Source organism: Schistocerca americana, chromosome 7, assembly GCF_021461395.2.
Source record: "Schistocerca americana isolate TAMUIC-IGC-003095 chromosome 7, iqSchAmer2.1, whole genome shotgun sequence".
In the NCBI taxonomy this organism is placed as follows: Eukaryota; Metazoa; Arthropoda; class Insecta; order Orthoptera; family Acrididae; genus Schistocerca; species Schistocerca americana.
Genome location: NC_060125.1, coordinates 42,825,751 through 42,843,805, shown reverse-complemented (window position 1 = coordinate 42,843,805; position 18,055 = coordinate 42,825,751). Strand labels below are relative to the sequence as shown.

At 42.8% G+C, this 18,055-nt stretch overlaps 1 protein-coding gene across 1 annotated transcript in view; it reads left to right on the top strand.

Moving 5' to 3' along the window:
- Positions 1–18,055, top strand: part of LOC124622681 (fibrillin-2-like) — a 631,069-nt gene that overhangs the window by 421,067 nt on the left and 191,947 nt on the right. The window contains 2 exon segments of the mRNA XM_047148470.1: positions 5,524–5,605; positions 13,576–13,742. Coding sequence (XP_047004426.1) covers positions 5,524–5,605; positions 13,576–13,742 — 249 coding nt within the window.

The window sequence follows — 18,055 nt, the reverse complement described above, 5'->3', positions numbered from 1 at the left end:
TCAGGACATGTCCTACCAACTGATCCCTTCTTCTAGTTAAGTTGTGCCACAAACTTCTCTTCTCCCCAATCCTATTCAGTATCTCCTCATTAGTTATGTGATCTACCCACCTAATCTTCAACATTCTTCTGTAGCACCACATTTCGAAAGCTTCTAAAAATGGTTCAAATGGCTCTGAGCACTATGGGACTTAACATCTGTGGTCATCAGTCCCCTAGAACTTAGAACTACTTAAACCTAACTAACCTAAGGACATCACACACATCCATGCCCGAGGCAGGATTCGAACCTGCGACCATAGCAGTCGTGCGGTTCCGGACTGAGCGCCTGAACCGCTAGACCACCGCGGCCGGCTCGAAAGCTTCTATTCTCTTCTTGTCCAAATTATTTATTGTCCATGTTTCACTTCCATACATGGCTACACTCCATACAAATACTTTCAGAAACAACTTCCTGACACTTAAACGCTTTCCTTGCCATTGCCAGTCTACATTTTATATCCTCTCTACTTCAAACATCATCAGTTACTTTGCTCCCCAAATAGCAAAACTCCTTTACTACTTTAAGTGTCTGATTTCCTAATCTAATTCCCTCAGCATCACCCGACTTATTTCGACTGCATTCCATTATCCTCGTTTTTCTTTTGTTGATGTTCAAGACACTGTCCGTTCCGTTCAGTTGCTCTTCCAGGTCCTTTGCTGTCTCTGACAGAATTACAATGTCATCGGCGAACCTCAAAGTTTTTATTTCTTCTCCCTGGATTTTAATACCTACTCCGAATTTTTCTTTTGTTTCCTTTACTGCTTGCTCAATATACAGATTGAATAACATCGGGGAGAGGCTACAACCCTGTCTCACTCCCTTCCCAACCACTGCTTCCCTTTCATGCCCCTCGACTCTTATAACTGCCATCTTCTTTCTGTACAAATTGTAAATTGCCTTTCGCTCCCTGTATTTTACCCCTGCCACCTTTAGAATTTGAAAGAGAGTATTCCAGTCAACATTGTCAAAAGCTTTTTCTAAGTCTACAAATGCTAGAAATGTAGGTTTGCCTTTCCTTAATCTTTCTTCTAAGATAAGTCGTAAGGTCAGTATTGCCTCACGTGTTCCAACATTTCTATGGAATCCAAACTGATCTTCCCCGAGGTCGGCTTCTACCATTTTTTCCATTCGTCTGTAAATAATTCGCGTTAGTATTTTGCAGCTGTGGCTTATTAAACTGATAGTTAGGTAATTTTCACTTCTGTCAACACCTGCTTTCTTTGGGATTGGTATTATTATATTCTTATTGAAGCCTGAGGGTATTTCGCCTGTCTCATACATCTTGCTCACCAAATGGTAGAGTTTTGTCAGGACTGGCTCTCCCAAGGCCGTCAGTAGTTCTAATGGAATGTTGTCTACTCTGGGGGCCTTGTTTCAACTCAGGTCTTTCAGTGCTCTGTCAAACTCTTCACGCAGTATCGTGTCTCCCATTTCATCTTCATCTACATCCTCTTCCATTTCCATAATATTGTCCTCAAGCACATCGCCTTTGTATAGACCCCTCCTTCCACATTTCTGCTTTCCCCTCTTTGCTTAGAGCTGGGGTTCCATCTGAGCTCTTGATATTCATACAAGTGGCTCTCTTTTCTCCAAAGATCTCTTTAATTTTCCTGTAGGCTGCATCTATCTTACTCCTAGTGAGATAAGCCTCTACATTCTTACATTTGTCCTCTAGCCATGCCTGCTTAGCCATTTTGCACTTCCTGTCGATCTCATTTTTTGAGACGTTTGTATTCACTACTTCATCCCTCAGAGCTACCCATTCGTCTTCTACTGTATTTCTTTTCCCCATTCCTGTCAATTGTTCCCTTATGCTGTCCCTGAAACTCTGTACAACCTCTGGTTTAGTCAGTTTATCCAGGTCCCATCTCCTTAAATTCCCACCTTTTTGCAATTTCTTCAGTTTTTATCTATAGTTCATAACCAATAGATTGTGGTCAGAGTCCACATCTGCCCCTGGAAATGTCCTATAATTTAAAACCTGGTTCCTAAATCTCTGTCTTACCATTATATAATCTATCTGATACCTTATAGTATCTCCAGGATTCTTCCATGTGTACAACCTTCTTTTATGATTCTTGAACCAAGTGTTAGCTATGATTAAGTTATGCTCTGTGCAAAATTCTACAAGGCGGCTTCCTCTTTCATTTCTTCCCCCCAATCAATATTCACCTACTATGTTTCCTTCTCTCCCTTTTCCTACTGACGAATTCCAGTCACCCATGACTATTAAATTTTCGTCTCCCTTCACTACATGAATAATTTATTTTATCTCATAATACAGTTCTTAAATTTCTTCGTCATCTGCAGAGCTAGTTGGCATATAAACTTGTACTACTGTAGTAGGCATGGGCTTCGTGTCTATCTTGGCCACTATAATACATTCACTATGCTGTTTGTAGTAGCTTACCCGCACTCCTATTTTTTATTCATTATTAAACCTACTCCTGCATTACCCCTGTTTGATTTTGTATTTATAACCCTGTATTCACCTGACCAGAAGTCTTGTTCCTCCTGCCACCAAACTTCACTAATTCCCACTATATCTAACTTTAACCTATCCATTTCCCTTTTTAAATTTTCGAACCTACCTGCCCGATCGGGTAAAAATCGTAGAGGGAGACCAAGAGATGAATACACTAAGCAGATTGAGAAGGATGTGGGTTGCAGTAAGTACTGGGAGATGAAGAAGCTTGCACAGGATAGGGTAGCATGGAGAGCTGCATCAAACCAGTCTCAGGACTGAAGGCCACAACAACAACAACCTGCCCGATTAAGGGATCTGACATTCCACCCTCTGATCCATAGAATGCCAGTTTTCTTTCTCCTGATAACGACGTCCTCTTGAGTAGTCCCCGCCCGGAGATCCGAATGGGGGACTATTTTACCTCCGGAATATCTTACCCAAGAGGATGCCATCATCATTTAACCATACAGTAAAGCTGCATGCCCTCGGGAAAAATTACGGCTGTAGTTTCCCCTTGCTTTCAGCTGTTCGCAGTACCACAACAGCAAGGCCGTTTTGGTTAGTGTTACAAGGCCAGATCAGTCAATCATCCAGACTGTTGCCCCTGCAACTACTGAAAAAGCTGCTGCCCCTCTTCAGGAACCACACGTTTGTCTGGCCTCTCAATAGATACACCTCCGTTGTCGTTGCACCTACGGTATGGCTGTATCAATGAGGCACGCAAGCCTCCCCACCAACGGCAAGGTCCATGGCACTCAAATAGCCTGCACAAAAATATGAAGTTCAATGAGACTGAAAACAATGGTACCTTGCCATTTCTGGATGTGGAAGTATACAGAACTGCCAGAGGTAAACTGGGACACAAAGTGTACTGGAAACCAACGCACACTAATCGGTACTTGCAAGTGGAGAGCCACCACCACCCAGCTCAAAAATATTCTGGTCTGCATATGTTAACTGCTGGAGCGATGAAAATAACATCAAAGAAGAATTAAAGGAGCTACAACACACATTTCGTGCCAACGGCTATGATGACAACATCATAAGAAAGGTAGCTAAACCAAAGGGAGCAGAACACGATAAGAAGGCAAAGAAGAGAAGCTTCCACTGGTACACCTACCATATGTAAAAGGCGTCAGTGAATGGCTAGGCAGTGTCCTCCACCGACGAGGTTTCAAACCAAATTTTCGTAGCAGTCACAGGATCCACGAAATGATAGGTTCCACCAAGGATGTAGTCAACAATCTTAATACTGCAGGTGTTTACATACTATGGTGTGAGTCCGGAGCTGCCTACACAGGAGAAACAGGGTGACCTGTCAGCTTATGAGTAGCAGAACACGAACGCTATGTAGAATTACAACAACATAATAAATCGGCAATAGCAGAACACCACCGTGACTGTGGACAACCTATCAGGGTCCAGGAAGCCCAAGTACTGGCGAAAGAATTGTGGATGCAAGAACACAAAATACGGGAGGCGATTGAAATTATTAAGCAGCCTGACAACATCAACAGAGAAGATGGCTACAAACTCCCAGCGTCCTGGCTGCCGGCCATCCCAGTCCAATGGGCCGTGACCGGTCACGGGGCAAGAGCTACACGGGACACAGACGTATCTGCACACACAGCTGTAGAGCAACTGTCAGTCCACTTCCACGCACACCAGGAGGAAAACTTGCCGACCAGAAGCCGAACACTGATTGGCAGACAGCTACCAATCGTTGACAACATGGACATCCACTAATAGCCTCTTTCCTTCCATCTTCCCTTAGGTCATGACTAGCCAATCATATTAGAGGGCCAATTAAAAGTTTTACAACAGTGATGTTAGCCATCGATAGTCTGTAATAAATAGAAGCACCCATCCCCATGCAAAACCAGTCGTGCCCTGAGAAAGGCTGTTTCAATTTGGCTGAAACATTGGTTTTAGTTTATTATTGTTGTTAGTTTTTAGCAATGGCGTGGCATAATACCCAGAAGAATTTTAATCACTATGACACCGGCTGCGGAAGCCTACGTTCTTATAAATCTCATAATGTCATTTAGACATTTAACCTATTCATAAACTGTCTTCCAAAGCTTCTTTTTTAACCATAGCTTCTTTTATCTCTTGGAGATGTGATTTGTAGCTCATGGCTTTTACCCTCTCTGCCCTTCTATCAGGTTTTGAAGTTTTTGTTTCTTTCCAGTTTCATATTTGCTACAGTGTAAGATTTTGCTTCAAATTTGCCATGTGCCTGAATGAAGATTATCAAACCTGAAGATATTTATAATTCAGTTATCCCTAAGACAGAAAGAATATTCCAACTTTGCCATCTTCTTGAAAACAGATTGTGTAATATATCTCCATTTTGTCAAAACCAATAAAGCCATCAGCAGCTTCTATCCAGAACATCTGTAGAAAAACTTGGAAACTTAGGGGTAATATGTAAAATAAAGGAAGGGCATCCACTTGCCTATAGCTGACTGATGTGTGGTGCATAGAAACACGCAAAGGAAAAAGTGTTTACACTAGCTTTCAAATAGGTAGGTAAAGCAATTTATTCACCCTTAACTTCAAGAGTCAGTTCCAATAAGTGTGCTTCACAATTTAATTCAACAGACATGTGACAGAAGTACTCAGAAAATGCAGACAAGCCTGCCAGTCTTAGAGATGGATGTAATTGTTATGTTATATAACCCTACATCTAACTAGGCTACATATTAAAGCAGAGCATTTGAAAATCTCTAAAGGGTTCTTTTCTTGCATTGAGATATTTACCGGCCTTCTGGTTATGCATTTTAAGACTGTTAACATTTTTACTGTGTCAGAACTATCATCCCATTGGTAATTTGTTTTGCCATCACAAAAAGTGCATTCTTTAGAAACTCAAATATAGTTTACAGTGAATTGCACTTTCATAGATTCTGTAATGATACACAAGTAGGCACTGCTTGACAATGGGACATGATGATTCCTTTCCTATTGTAAATTTTGTGACATAATCATAATCATCCCATGTGCTGTTACAGATATTGATGAGTGTGTACAACAAAATGGTGGCTGTGATGACATTTGTATGAATACACCTGGCAGTTACTCCTGTGCATGTAGGTTAGTATCTTTAATCATTTTTGGCTGGACATGTTAACACTCCAGGTACTGAACATAACATATAAACTTATGCTGCAAAATGGTGCCATTTTTACTATGTTTTCAGCTATAGTAACTCTTAGAAAATTTATAGTATAATATTTACCTTAATGAAATATATTTGTTCCTAATCTTAAATGGTTTCTAATATGATATTCTTGAATTAACATGTATTTCAATGAAGTGATTGTTTTGCAGCATTACTTTTAAAAAATTGGTCAAGAGTATAGGTACAGGACTTTTCAGAAAGCACCATGATAAATATTCATTAATGAAGCATAAAGTTCATTTTGTGTACAGGAATCATGTTTGAGAACCTTATCTGAAATAATTGGAGTATTGCATTGTACATTTTCAATCACTGTAATTTACACAGTGTGACTTCGCACTCACCACACTGGTAGCTTGTTTCTTTACATCATGCTTTTCAAGTCACCCTCTTTCAATTTAACAGTCTATATATATGGGAAGGGAATTCATGCTTTCTAAACTCTTTTTTCACTATTCGACAAACAGATTAGCTTGACACTACACATATCCATAATAGAATTTGTTAGAAAGTATTTAAAAAAACCTCTTGAGGGGCACTGTTCTCAACCAAATGTATATTGCACTGTCAGGATTGTCCAAGATATACAGCAACATCTGGCACACTGTCAGTAATCATCCAGCTACCTTACAGTCTGCCCTCATCCTTGATCTTCGATACTCTTCAAGTGTGAGATCAAGGGGAATAATGCCCTTGCTTACCCTTGAAATGACTTGATGTCCATCTCCCTCTTCTGATTCTGCCACAAAAAGGCATATTTGAAAATGAAACAACTCTGGAATTATGTACAGAAAGCACTTTCAATCGAAAGCTGAATAAAGTCTTCAACTTTTGTGGTCCTGTCCTCCCCAGTTGCACGTAATACTACGGTATATTGATAATTTTCACTTATGGACCATCTGACAGCAACTGAATAAAACACAATTTTAGTGCCATACGCGTTTCGCCTTTATTTTCTGCAAGGCATCATCAGTGGCAGGTTGCGTAGACAGTTTCTTACATATTACGCTCCTGTTGCATTTTTGGTGTTGTTCTTTTTTCTATGAGCGCCAATTTGCTGTTTTTTCCACATTCCACAGCACTATGCACTGAACGCTTGTTTTAATGCAATGTTTTGGTTTCTGTTGCCGACTGTCAGCAATTTGCTGTTTTTTCCACATTCCACAGCACTATGCACTGAACGCTTGTTTTAATGCAATGTTTTGGTTTCTGTTGCTGACTGTCGGCAACAGAAACCAAAACATTGCATTAAAACAAGCGTTCAGTGCATAGTGCTGTGGAATGTGGAAAAAACAGCAAATTGGCGCTCATAGAAAGAAGAACAACACCAAAAATGCAACAGGAGCGTAATATGTAAGAAACTGTCTACGCAACCTGCCACTGATGATGCCTTGCAGAAAATAAAGGCGAAACGCGTATGGCACTAAAATTGTGTTTTATTCAGTTGCTGTCAGATGGTCCATAAGTGAAAATTATCAATATACCGCTGAATAAAGTATTTCACACAATATATTATTTGCCTGGACTCTCCAAAATTTCTTTTTTGAATATGGTTGATGTCATTCCCAGAGTTGTCTGTGACATTATCTTCCAAAAAATTGTTGTCACTATCTTCAAAACTACTAAACAACTCTGAGAATTTCCGCCATCAGTCAATGCACACCCCACTTTTTTGATTCTACTATCTGATGACACAACAAAAACAGGCTATTGAAGACCTAATATAAGGAAGAAATATACATGCTTCTTCAGCATGCTCAGACAGTCTAGTGATCAATATTTGAACTAATGAGATGCTCAGTCATGTGGCAAGCATAATAACTCGAACAGGAACAAAAGGATACACAAGAAGGCAAACTCATAAAATTACCAGCAGTGGTCTTTCAACCAAACCAACTTCCTCCATATTTTTATGGGCATCAGCCTCAAAATGTTAAAAATCATCTGCTTCCTGTCTTTTTCTCTCATAAAGCTGTGATTGTCAGGAAAGACCAGTTATCTCATTGTTGTTTTTGTTGTTGTGGTGGTGGTTGTGGTGGTGCTGGGAGGGGGGGTAGTAGTGGTGGTGGTCTTCATTGTAAAGACTGGTTTGATGCAACTCTGCATGCTAGTCTATCCTGTGCAGGCCTCTTCATCTCTGCAAGAGTAGTGCAACTTACATCCATTTGAACATGCGATGTATTTGTTATAACGTCAAGTTTAACAAATATATTTCAGAATGACACAACACATATAAGTCACAGAGTAAGTTGACAAGCAAGACATGCGTACACGTTAGCATTCGAATGAGTACTGAGTCCCAGTCAGCGGCCGCTGCTCGGCTGGCCGCTTAGGTGGCGCAGCTGCTGCATGGCTGGCAGACAGCGCCGCACGTAGGTGTCCTGGAGATGGCTAACGTCCATAGGCGTTGCTTGACTCACCGTAAAGTCCCGAGGAGGAGGCTTCCCGTATGCACGGAAGTGTCCCCGATGATAACGGGTCGAGATGACAGGAGACGTAGGGGTTGAATCTGCTGGGGACTCCTGCACCAATCTGCCCGTTGCGGCAAGTCCAATTGATATAACAGGAGACATGGGCGATGTGTCGGCGTCTGTTGGAGGAGGAGGCGAGTAGATTTGCTCTGACAGAGGATGGTCATCCGGTTCCTGCATGGGCACGTCTCCTGGTGGCGTCCGTTCTTGCACTGGCATCGCGATGACGGTGAGAGGGCTCTGTTGTGAGTATTGAGAGATGCCAAGATCCCGAGCGTCAGGTAGGGCCAAAAGTGGTGTAGCGGCATTCGGAACAGGCGTTGCTGGCACACGAGGCCGAAGCTGGTCCGAATGACGCACTGCAACACCCGTGTCCGTCTGGATTTCATACAGGCGTCTTAAGATGCGGCCCGGGCTCCATTTTGGCCGCCTGCCATATCCCCGTACCCCGACGAGGTCGTCGGCGGTGAACCGGCCAAGTGAAGGCACCCGCGGCCGTGAGGTGGAAGGCCGCAGAAGATGAAGTAGCGTGTGGGGCTCAGCCGGGCTGTGGTCGCCCATGGGGGTGAAACGGTAGGACGCCAGAAACTGGAGAAGCGCATCATCAGCAGCAGAAGAAGTCAGAAGTTTCCGCATCTGAGCCTTAAATGTGCGGACCAGTCGTTCAGCCTCACCGTTGGATTGTGGATGGAACGGCGGGGCCGTGACATGCATAACACCGTGACGAGCACAAAAATCCGCAAATTCGGAAGAGGCAAATTGCGTACCATTATCAGTTACAAGAGTAGAGGGGAGGCCTTCCAAAGAAAAAATGCGGGTGAGAGCACTGGTGGTTGCCACGGTGGTAGGCGACGTGCAACGGACAATGAAAGGAAAGTTAGAGTAGGTGTCAATTACGAGGAGCCAATAAGTACCTAAACAGGGTCCCGCAAAGTCAGCATGAATGCGCTCCCAGGGCTTCTCAGGCGAAGGCCACGGTGACAAAGATGACTTTGGGGCAGCGGCCTGTGATGCACAAGGGCCCTTGGTGAAGGAGGCGCAAGACCAAAGCACGCAAAGACGCAGGTACCACAACACGCGGTGAAGCATTGTCAGTGGAGAGGAGGATAACACCATCCCTAGCCGTGAGGCGGTAGCGCAAAGCGTAGTAGTTCTACTGGATCAGAAGTCTTAGTGGATGGGCGATCTAGCCAACCCTTCTGAATACAGCGTAAAACCCGGGAGAGGGTAGAGTCAGAACCCGTAGCAGCCGCCAGCCTGTCCCCAGTGATGGGGAACCCGTCCACAACCCGCTGCTCGGCAACATCCAGGTGGAAACACAAAAGTTCGTCCCTATCGAATGCCTGATCAGGACCCATGGGAAGGCGAGACAGAGCATCAGCATTTGTATGTTGAGCCATTGGCCGGAAATGAATCTCATAATTGAAACGAGACAAGTAAAGAGCCCAACGCTGGAGGCGGTGTGCAGCCTCATCGGGAAGTGACATTGATGGATGAAACAAGGAAACAAGTGGTTTGTGATCCGTAACAAAATGAAATTTTGAGCCACACAGAAAAACACCAAACTTATGAAGAGCATAAATAATGGCCAAAACTTCTTTTTCAATTTGAGAATACTTTTGTTGGGCATCTGTGAGAGTTTTGGAGGCATAAGCAATGGGTTGTTCTGAACCGTCAGAAAAATGGTGCGCAAGGACTGCACCGACCCCATATTGAAGGGTGTCTGTGGCAAGAACAAGATGTTGGCCGGGTCGATAAGCAGCCAGGCACGGGGCCTGTTTCAGCATAGTCTTCAATTTCTGGAAAGCCGCATCGCTTGACGCGGACCAGTGAAAAGGCACATTTTTATGCAACAGGCGATGCAACGGTTGAGCCACCGAAGCCGCAGACGGTAAAACTTGTGATAGTATGCTATTTTCCCCAAGAAGGCCTGCAGTTCCTTAACAGATGTAGGGCGAGGAAGGGCATCGATCGCAGCGACAGTTTGCTGAAGCGGACGAATACCATCCCGAGAGAGTTGAAACCCCAAGTACGTGATAGATGCCTGAAAAAATTTTGATTTCTGAAGATTACACTTAAGACCGGCAGTCTGTAAGACATGAAAAAGTGTGCGGAGATTTTGAAGATGTTCTTCAGTGGTGGAGCCAGTGACAACAATGTCGTCCATGTAATTGATACACCCAGGGACAGGGAGCAATAATTCTTCCAAGAATCGCTGAAAGAGAGCAGGGGCGCTAGCAACCCCGAATGGCAAGCGGTGGTATTGATAGAGGCCGAAAGGCGTGTTAAGGACCAGAAACTGCCGGGAAGCAGCGTCGAGAGGAAGTTGATGATAAGCTTCTGACAGGTCAATTTTAGAAAAATACTGGCCTCCAGCAAGTTTAGTGAACAGTTCTTCAGGACGGGGCATAGGGTAAGTGTCGATGAGGCATTGAGCATTTACAGTGGCTTTGAAATCGCCACAGAGACGAATATCACCATTTGGCTTAGCAACGACAACGACAGGAGAGGACCACTCACTGGAAGTGACAGGAAGCAAGACCCCTGAAGTAGTGAGGCGATCCAACTCCCGTTTTACCCGATCACGAAGGGCCACAGGAATGGCCCGAGCCCGAAAAAACTTGGGCCGAGCAGGGGGTTTGAGCGTGATATGAGCTTCAAACTCGTTTGCACGGCCTAACCCAGGAGAAAAAAGGGACGAAAATGTAGTTGACCAGGAATCCAGTTGAGCATAAGGAATAGCACCAGAGACAATATTGACAGAGTCATCTATGGAGAACCCAAAAACGCGAAAGGCATCGAAACCAAAAATATTTTCTGTGTTGCTCTGGTCGACCACAAATATGGGAACAGTTCGAACGACGGATTTGTAAGATACCTCAGCCTTAAACTGTCCCAAGAGAGAAAACATCTGTTTATTGTACGTCCATAATTTCTGAGTGACAGGTGTCAGGAGTGGAGAACCCAACTGAAGGTACGTCTGAGAATTAATTATAGTGGCAGCAGAACCGGTATCCACTTGCATGCGAACATCTCGACCAAGGATTTGGACAGTGAGGAATAACTTCCCTGAAAGGGAAGAAGTGCAATTGACAGACAACACAGAATCAGAATCAGCGTCATGTTCATGAACATCATGTATGCGGTCGGATTTGCAAACAGAAGACACATGACCTTTCTTTTTGCAATTGTGACACACAGCCCAACATTGGGGACAATCCTCGTGTGAATGTTTCGTAAAACACCGCGGACATGAAGGAAGCTGCCGGGGGTTTTGCTGCAGTTTCTTAGTGGGTTGTTTACGGCTAGGCCGAGGCTGCGTGTGGGAGCGCACTGCGGCCACGTTGGCCGGCGGGGACGCGCCGCACGCGTCATCAACAGTGCACAGAGGTTGTATTTCCCCGACATCACCCCACGCCCCTATTTGCGCCCCAGCGGCGCGAGAAATTTCAAAAGACTGCGCAATGGAGAGAACTTCATCTAGAGTCGGATTCGCCAACTGAAGGGCACGTTGCCGAACTTCTTTGTCGGGCGCCGACCGGATAATAGCATCCCATACCATGGAATCGGCATAGGATTCTTTGTGAACGTCAGTAACAAATTGACACTTTTGACTGATGCCATGAAGTTGAGCAGCCCAAGTGTGATAGGATTGATGTGGCTGTTTTTGACAACGATAAAAGGCAACACGAGAGGCTACCACATGCGTTTGCTTTTGAAAATAGACAGACAGAAGTGAGCACATTTCAGCAAAGGACAAAGATGCAGGATTCTTCAAAAGGTGCCAATTGCGGTAACAATCGATACATTTGAGGTGAAATCCAGGAAAGGAACAGAGACTTACATGGTTGTTCATCCGTGACATGAAATGCCAAGAAGTGCTGTCGAAGACGTTTTTCATAATCAGACCAGTCTTCCGCTGTCTCGTCATAAGGAGGAAAAGGAGGTACAGCCAACGGCGAGAAATGCCCTGCATTTGACACTGCGACGAAATTGTGAATCGCCGCTGTTAGAAGCGTTTGCTGTTCAAGGAGATTTTGCAATAGTTGCTCGACAGTAGCCATGGAACCCTGTGGGTCAACGGTGAAAAGGAAAAATCCACTACCTCGTTGCCAATTGTTATAACATCAAGTTCAACAAATATATTTCAGAACGACATAACACATATAAGTCACAGAGTAAGTTGACAAGCAAGACATGTGTACACGTTAGCATTCGAATGAGTACTGAGTCCCAGTCTAGCGGCCGCTGCTCGGCTGGCTGCTTAGGTGGCGCAGCTGCTGCATGGCTGGCAGGCAGTGCCGCACGTAGAGGACGCGCGTAATTGCGCGGCGGCGCTTTGAATGATCGGCGAGTCACAACAATATTCAAACCATGGTCTCTCTCTACAATTTTTACCCCCTCGCGCTTCCTTCCATCACCAAATTAACCAGTCTTTGATGCCTCAGGATGTGTCCTATCAACTGATCCCTTCGTTTAGTCAAGTTGTGCCGTAAATCTCTTTTTTCCCCAGTTTGATTCAATATCTCATCATCTGTTATTTGATTTATGCAACTAATCTTCAGCATAATTCTACAGCACCACATTTCAAAAGCTGCATTATCGGGAATGAATTATTTATCTGTGAAGGCAGTCAGTACATAATTAGGAATTAAGAGCCTCCTTGGAATTCATTACTGTTTACTAAGATAGCAGAATCTCAAGGCCTGCTACATGAAACATTACCTAATACTGAATCAAAACAAGTAATGATTGTGGTGTGAAATGTTATGCAGTTAGATTTTTTTGTTGTTTTCATTGGTTGTAGGAGCCACTAAAAAAAGCTAGATATGCATTTCAGTTGTTGTTACAGAACAACTTTATGATTTTCATAGTTCAGTGGTCTGATGACAGTCTTTCACCACAAGTTCACAAATTTGTGTGACATATCGGTCTGTTTGGGAAACTGGTGAACATCTCAAACGAGGTATGTCATCAGTCGACATATCACCATTTTAAAACGACTTGTTCTTGGTTTGTTTCTTGAAACAGTGTCAAGTTGTTTTCTACATCACAATAGTTTCTACATCATTTTTTCTGATCATAAAACAAAAATTTACAGCCACTTATTGTTCATTTGATTCTGTTATCTTAAAAAATGAAGAGAGTGCAAACCATCTGTGGTGAAAAAATCCACAGTTGGCAGATTGGCAGACAAACTCTTCCCAGACAATACTGAACTCTCAAGGAGGTCTGCAACATACCCCTAGTAGCAGAAATGTGTATTACACAGTCTTCACCCAAGGAATTTTGGGTACTGTTTTATACACATCTGTGTTTTAAAATTTGCAAAAATGATTTCTTGTTTTGTTGTATGGTAGCTTTGTGATTACTTTCCTTGATGGTAAGAAATAAAATTTTTGTGCTTCCAGGACAGGATACATGCTGCTACTTGATGGACGTACTTGCACTGATGTAGATGAATGTAAGGAGAACCCACGCATCTGCAATGGAGGTCGCTGCATAAACAGTCCTGGCAGTTTTTCATGTATTTGTACAGAAGGATTGCTTCCAGGGCCTGGAAAAACTTCTTGCATTGGTATTGTCCTATATTTTGTTTTATTTGGATAGTTTACAGACATCTCATTATGAAGCACACAGTTAAGAACTTTTGTGTCACTTCATTTATTATCTTTGTAATTGCTGTATCTATTGAATTTTGTATCTGCTTTGTTGCCAATTGTTTAAGATTCATCTCGTCGATGTACTATCTTTATGATGAAGAACTTGAGAACTGACAACCTTGAAACTCATTCAAAGTTACTAGTGAAGTCTGACAGTGTGCGAAGTTCTAAATTGAGGTTAACTGAAGTATCATTTTTGTGATGTTGACTGTTTGTCTCCTCTAATACAGCAAATAGACATGTCAGAAAATATAGAAAACTAAAATGAAGTGAAGAAGAAGTAGTTACTGTGAAGAAATGCCAGTACAGAAGAAATTAGTGTACATTAAGGATAGGTGGGTGGCAAGAACCAAGGACATGTTGTAATGCTAGTTCCCATTGCAGAATTATCAGAATCTGGCATCTGGGGGAAGAATCCAGATGGTGCATGTGGTGAAACAAGCACTGAGGTCAGGACTGTTATGTTGTTGAACATTCTCGGCAACAGGATATCGTGTGTTACCGGTATACATTCACTGCCTATGATAATTCATCCTAACTGATAGCTTGGTGGTAGACATGCCAATGTAAAAGGCCGAACAGTGTTTACATAACAGACGGTATAGGACATGTTTCATAGGTGGCTCCCCCTTTGATAGTATATGTTTTGCCAGTTACAGGGTTGGTATAGGTGTTGATAGAAGGATGCATAGGGCAAATCTTGCAGTGGGGACAGCCACAGGGGCTAGGAGCCATCTTGTAGGGTGATGGGTGCAAAAACAGCATAGGGTCTGACAAGGAAATTGCGAAGATTGGGAGGGCAACAAAAAGCTGTTCTAGTTGTGGTGGTCAGAATCTCAGATAGAGTGAATCTCATTTCAGGGCATGATTTCAAGATTTCGTGGCCTTGTTGAACTAACTGATTAATACATTCAAGGCCAGGCTAATACTGAGTGACAAGTGGTGTGCTCTGAAGTTGTTTTTGGCAAGGATCAGCAGTACCAGGATTGAATGTGATGCACGTGGGAATCTGCTTTTGAACTGGGCTGGTGGAGCAATTATGTCCAGTAAAGGCTGAGGTTAGGCTTCCGGACAACTGGGAAATTTGGAAAAAAAAAACTGGAATTTTTTCATCTGGGAGAAAACCAGGAAAAACCCGGGAATTTTTTTATAATTCCAGGAATTTTTCATTGTTTTGACTGGTAAGAACTGATATTCTAACAAAGAATTTTACTTTAGCCCACTACTGCAATATAATACTACAGCAATAAAACGTATACGAGGGAAAGAAAACTTAAGTTGCAAAGGAAATGTGTCATATACAGCAACAAACACGGTGCACTCACAAGCGTTTGCCAACAGCAAAATGTGTCAAAGGCTTTATGATGAAGACTATGCAATACTTCACAGCAACAAACTGCTTCCAATGGGCATGATGTCACAATGGAATTAATTTTGTTTGAGCAGTTTCCAGCAGGCCTATGTGCATGCGCAGTTGAGTCGCGCATGAGCAGTATATTCTTCTGCTTCTGTCTACTTGAAGTGTGACTGTAGCTGTATCCAAGGTAACTAGACACGAGCAGTATCAGCAGTAGCAACAAGCAGCGAGATGCTATCTGGAAACATATTTCTGGCACGCCCAAACTGCCAGATTTTTGAATGCACAGAGCAGTTTGATATGTAGAGGGATGAGGGTAGTCTCCACATGAACTGTCTATGTTTAGTGAATTTGTTGTTTCTGCTTGGTTTACAGTTCTCATCTCAAATGAAAACTAAATGGATTTCTGTGGCCAGGAGCTATAAATATTAAAATACATTCACATAATTATGGAAGGCAAAAAGTGTTATTAGTTCCAGTTTTCTGATTTCATTTTGTTTCCAGGTTTTTGGCAGTTTTGTCAATTTGTTGAAAAACTTTGGCTTTAATTAATCTTTTCCATAGAGGCAGTCAATTTATTTGAAACGCTATTGGCTAGTGTCAACCGTTTGTGGAATTTAAAGAGCACATTGTTATCTTTTGGGACATATGGTGTTATGCCATAATAAAGAACTAAACATGAGATAATATAGTAGTAATACTTCAAGAAAATTTGTGTCCTGAAAGACACAGTGAAAAGTTTAATATCAGCTTGGGGCTTACTTCTTTGTGAATCCGGATGAATGTGCTCTTTAAGTCAAATTATGCATTTCATTATGGCTTATGAAATTCCGATGCTCTTGGAGTATCCTCTGATGTCCTTCTACACAATGCTGGTGACTACTTTGAAGGACAGTAACAGGTGCAAACATGTGACTCTTTTGTATCGGTTGTGAATAAGTAGTTGTCACTGTTTAAGTTCCAACCCTCATATAAACAGCTTCAGTCTAATATTTCTACTTATCCTTTTACTGTATAAAAAGCCACTCCGTCAATATTAGCTGAAAATTTTAAAAATAAGATGAAACCTGACAGCCCAAGCACGTTTCAATATCGGCTGCATTTACATGGAGCGAAAATCTATTCCAGAATTGGAAAACCAGTAACCAGAAGCGGATTTCCAGAATCAATTTTGAAGTGTTTACGTGAACACCCAGAAATGGTATTGGGAGATTGGTTTACGAAATCTGGTTTTGGGAGCCCCTTGCAAACGCATTGAATATCTGCTACCACCAGCTGGCATGATCACGTGACATGAGCTATGATTGGCATACAAAAGTGCATTGCGATCTTGATTTCAGTGATTCCATGTTTGGTGGCGTTCGACTATGTACTTTCGTAATATGAAAATATGAACTGTACATGTTGCTGCAAATCAAAGATCTTTCCAAAATGCAACTTTTTTTTAAAAGTTCATTTCCTAAAGTGTCAGGAGTTCTACGCTGGTGTATAAAAGGTATATTGTCACTTAACACAGAAAAAATGTATTTTCATCTGGAAGAAAGTGTATTTTCTAACCGGGAAATATGGGAATTTTTTTTCCTTGTCCACATATACACCCTGTGTAAAGAGTCTGCATCTGAACAGATATATTTGCCTTGAATTCCAAGGCTGTATGGAAGGGAACGTTTGACATGGAATGGATGGCAGCTGTCAGAATGTAAGTACAGGTGTCTGTCTGTAGCTGGACAGAAGTATGTAGATGGTCTTCAGTGCAGATGGGATCAACATCAAATAAAATGGCATGGGATTCGACTTAGAACCATGTGAAATTTAATTGGAAGAAAGTGTTTAGAGATACGTTGAGTTTTAACAGGTCAGCCTCGCCATGAGTCCATACGGCAAAGATGTCTAAACCAAACCAGGGGCTGAAAGCTTATGGATCCCAGGAAAGGCCCCTCCAAGCAACCCATGAAGAGGTTGGCATAGGAAGGAGCCATCCTGGTTCCCATGGCTGTACCCTGATCTGTTTGTATATCTGCCCGTCGAAGGTTAAGTAGTTGTTGGTAAGTATAAAGTTGGTGAAGGTGAGCAGGAAGGATGTCATTGGTTTGGAGTCAGGTGGGCACTGACTGAAGGAATGTTCAGCAGCAGACAGGCCATGTTCATACGGGATGTTGGTATAGAGGGAGAACTCATTAATGGAGACAGGGAAGGTGTGTGTTGGGAGCAGGACGGGCATGGATTTCAGACAATCTAGGAAATGGTCGGTGACTCTAATGGAAGTCTTTGTACTATGGGTTGCAGGCAGTGATCAACTAAGGCAGATATATGTTCGGAGGGTGTTCTGAAGCCTGCAACTATAGGACGGCCAAGATGATTGGATTTATGCACCGTAGGAAGAAGGTAAAAGGTGTGCGTGCTTGGTTTGGCGGTTAAGAATTTCTCTGGGCTGAGGTGTTAGTCCTTGTGATGGACCTGAGATTTTAAGGAGGGACTGACCTGCTGTGCCTCCTTAAAACCTGCAGGTCAGTTTGAATCACAGGAATGGGCTCTTAATAGCAGATACTGTATGTAGAGGTGTCACACAGTCCTAAACCTGCATTTAATCATTCTGGTTTGGTGAAGGCCCTACTTTCCTTCACACATAATGACAATTAGAAATATCACTTTGCAACCCAATCCCAAAACCTTTCCAACAGCAAAACTGACATTGAGCCCTGCCTTGAACAGTTGCAATCACAATCCCAACTTGATCTACAACCACTACCCCAAAATCATTGCTTACAAGCCTTCCAAGAACTCCTCACATGCAGCATCACTTCACAACCCCTCCACAGGTTCCTACACCATAACCCTAACCTGTCCTCTGCAGGATTCCAGGCTCTGCAT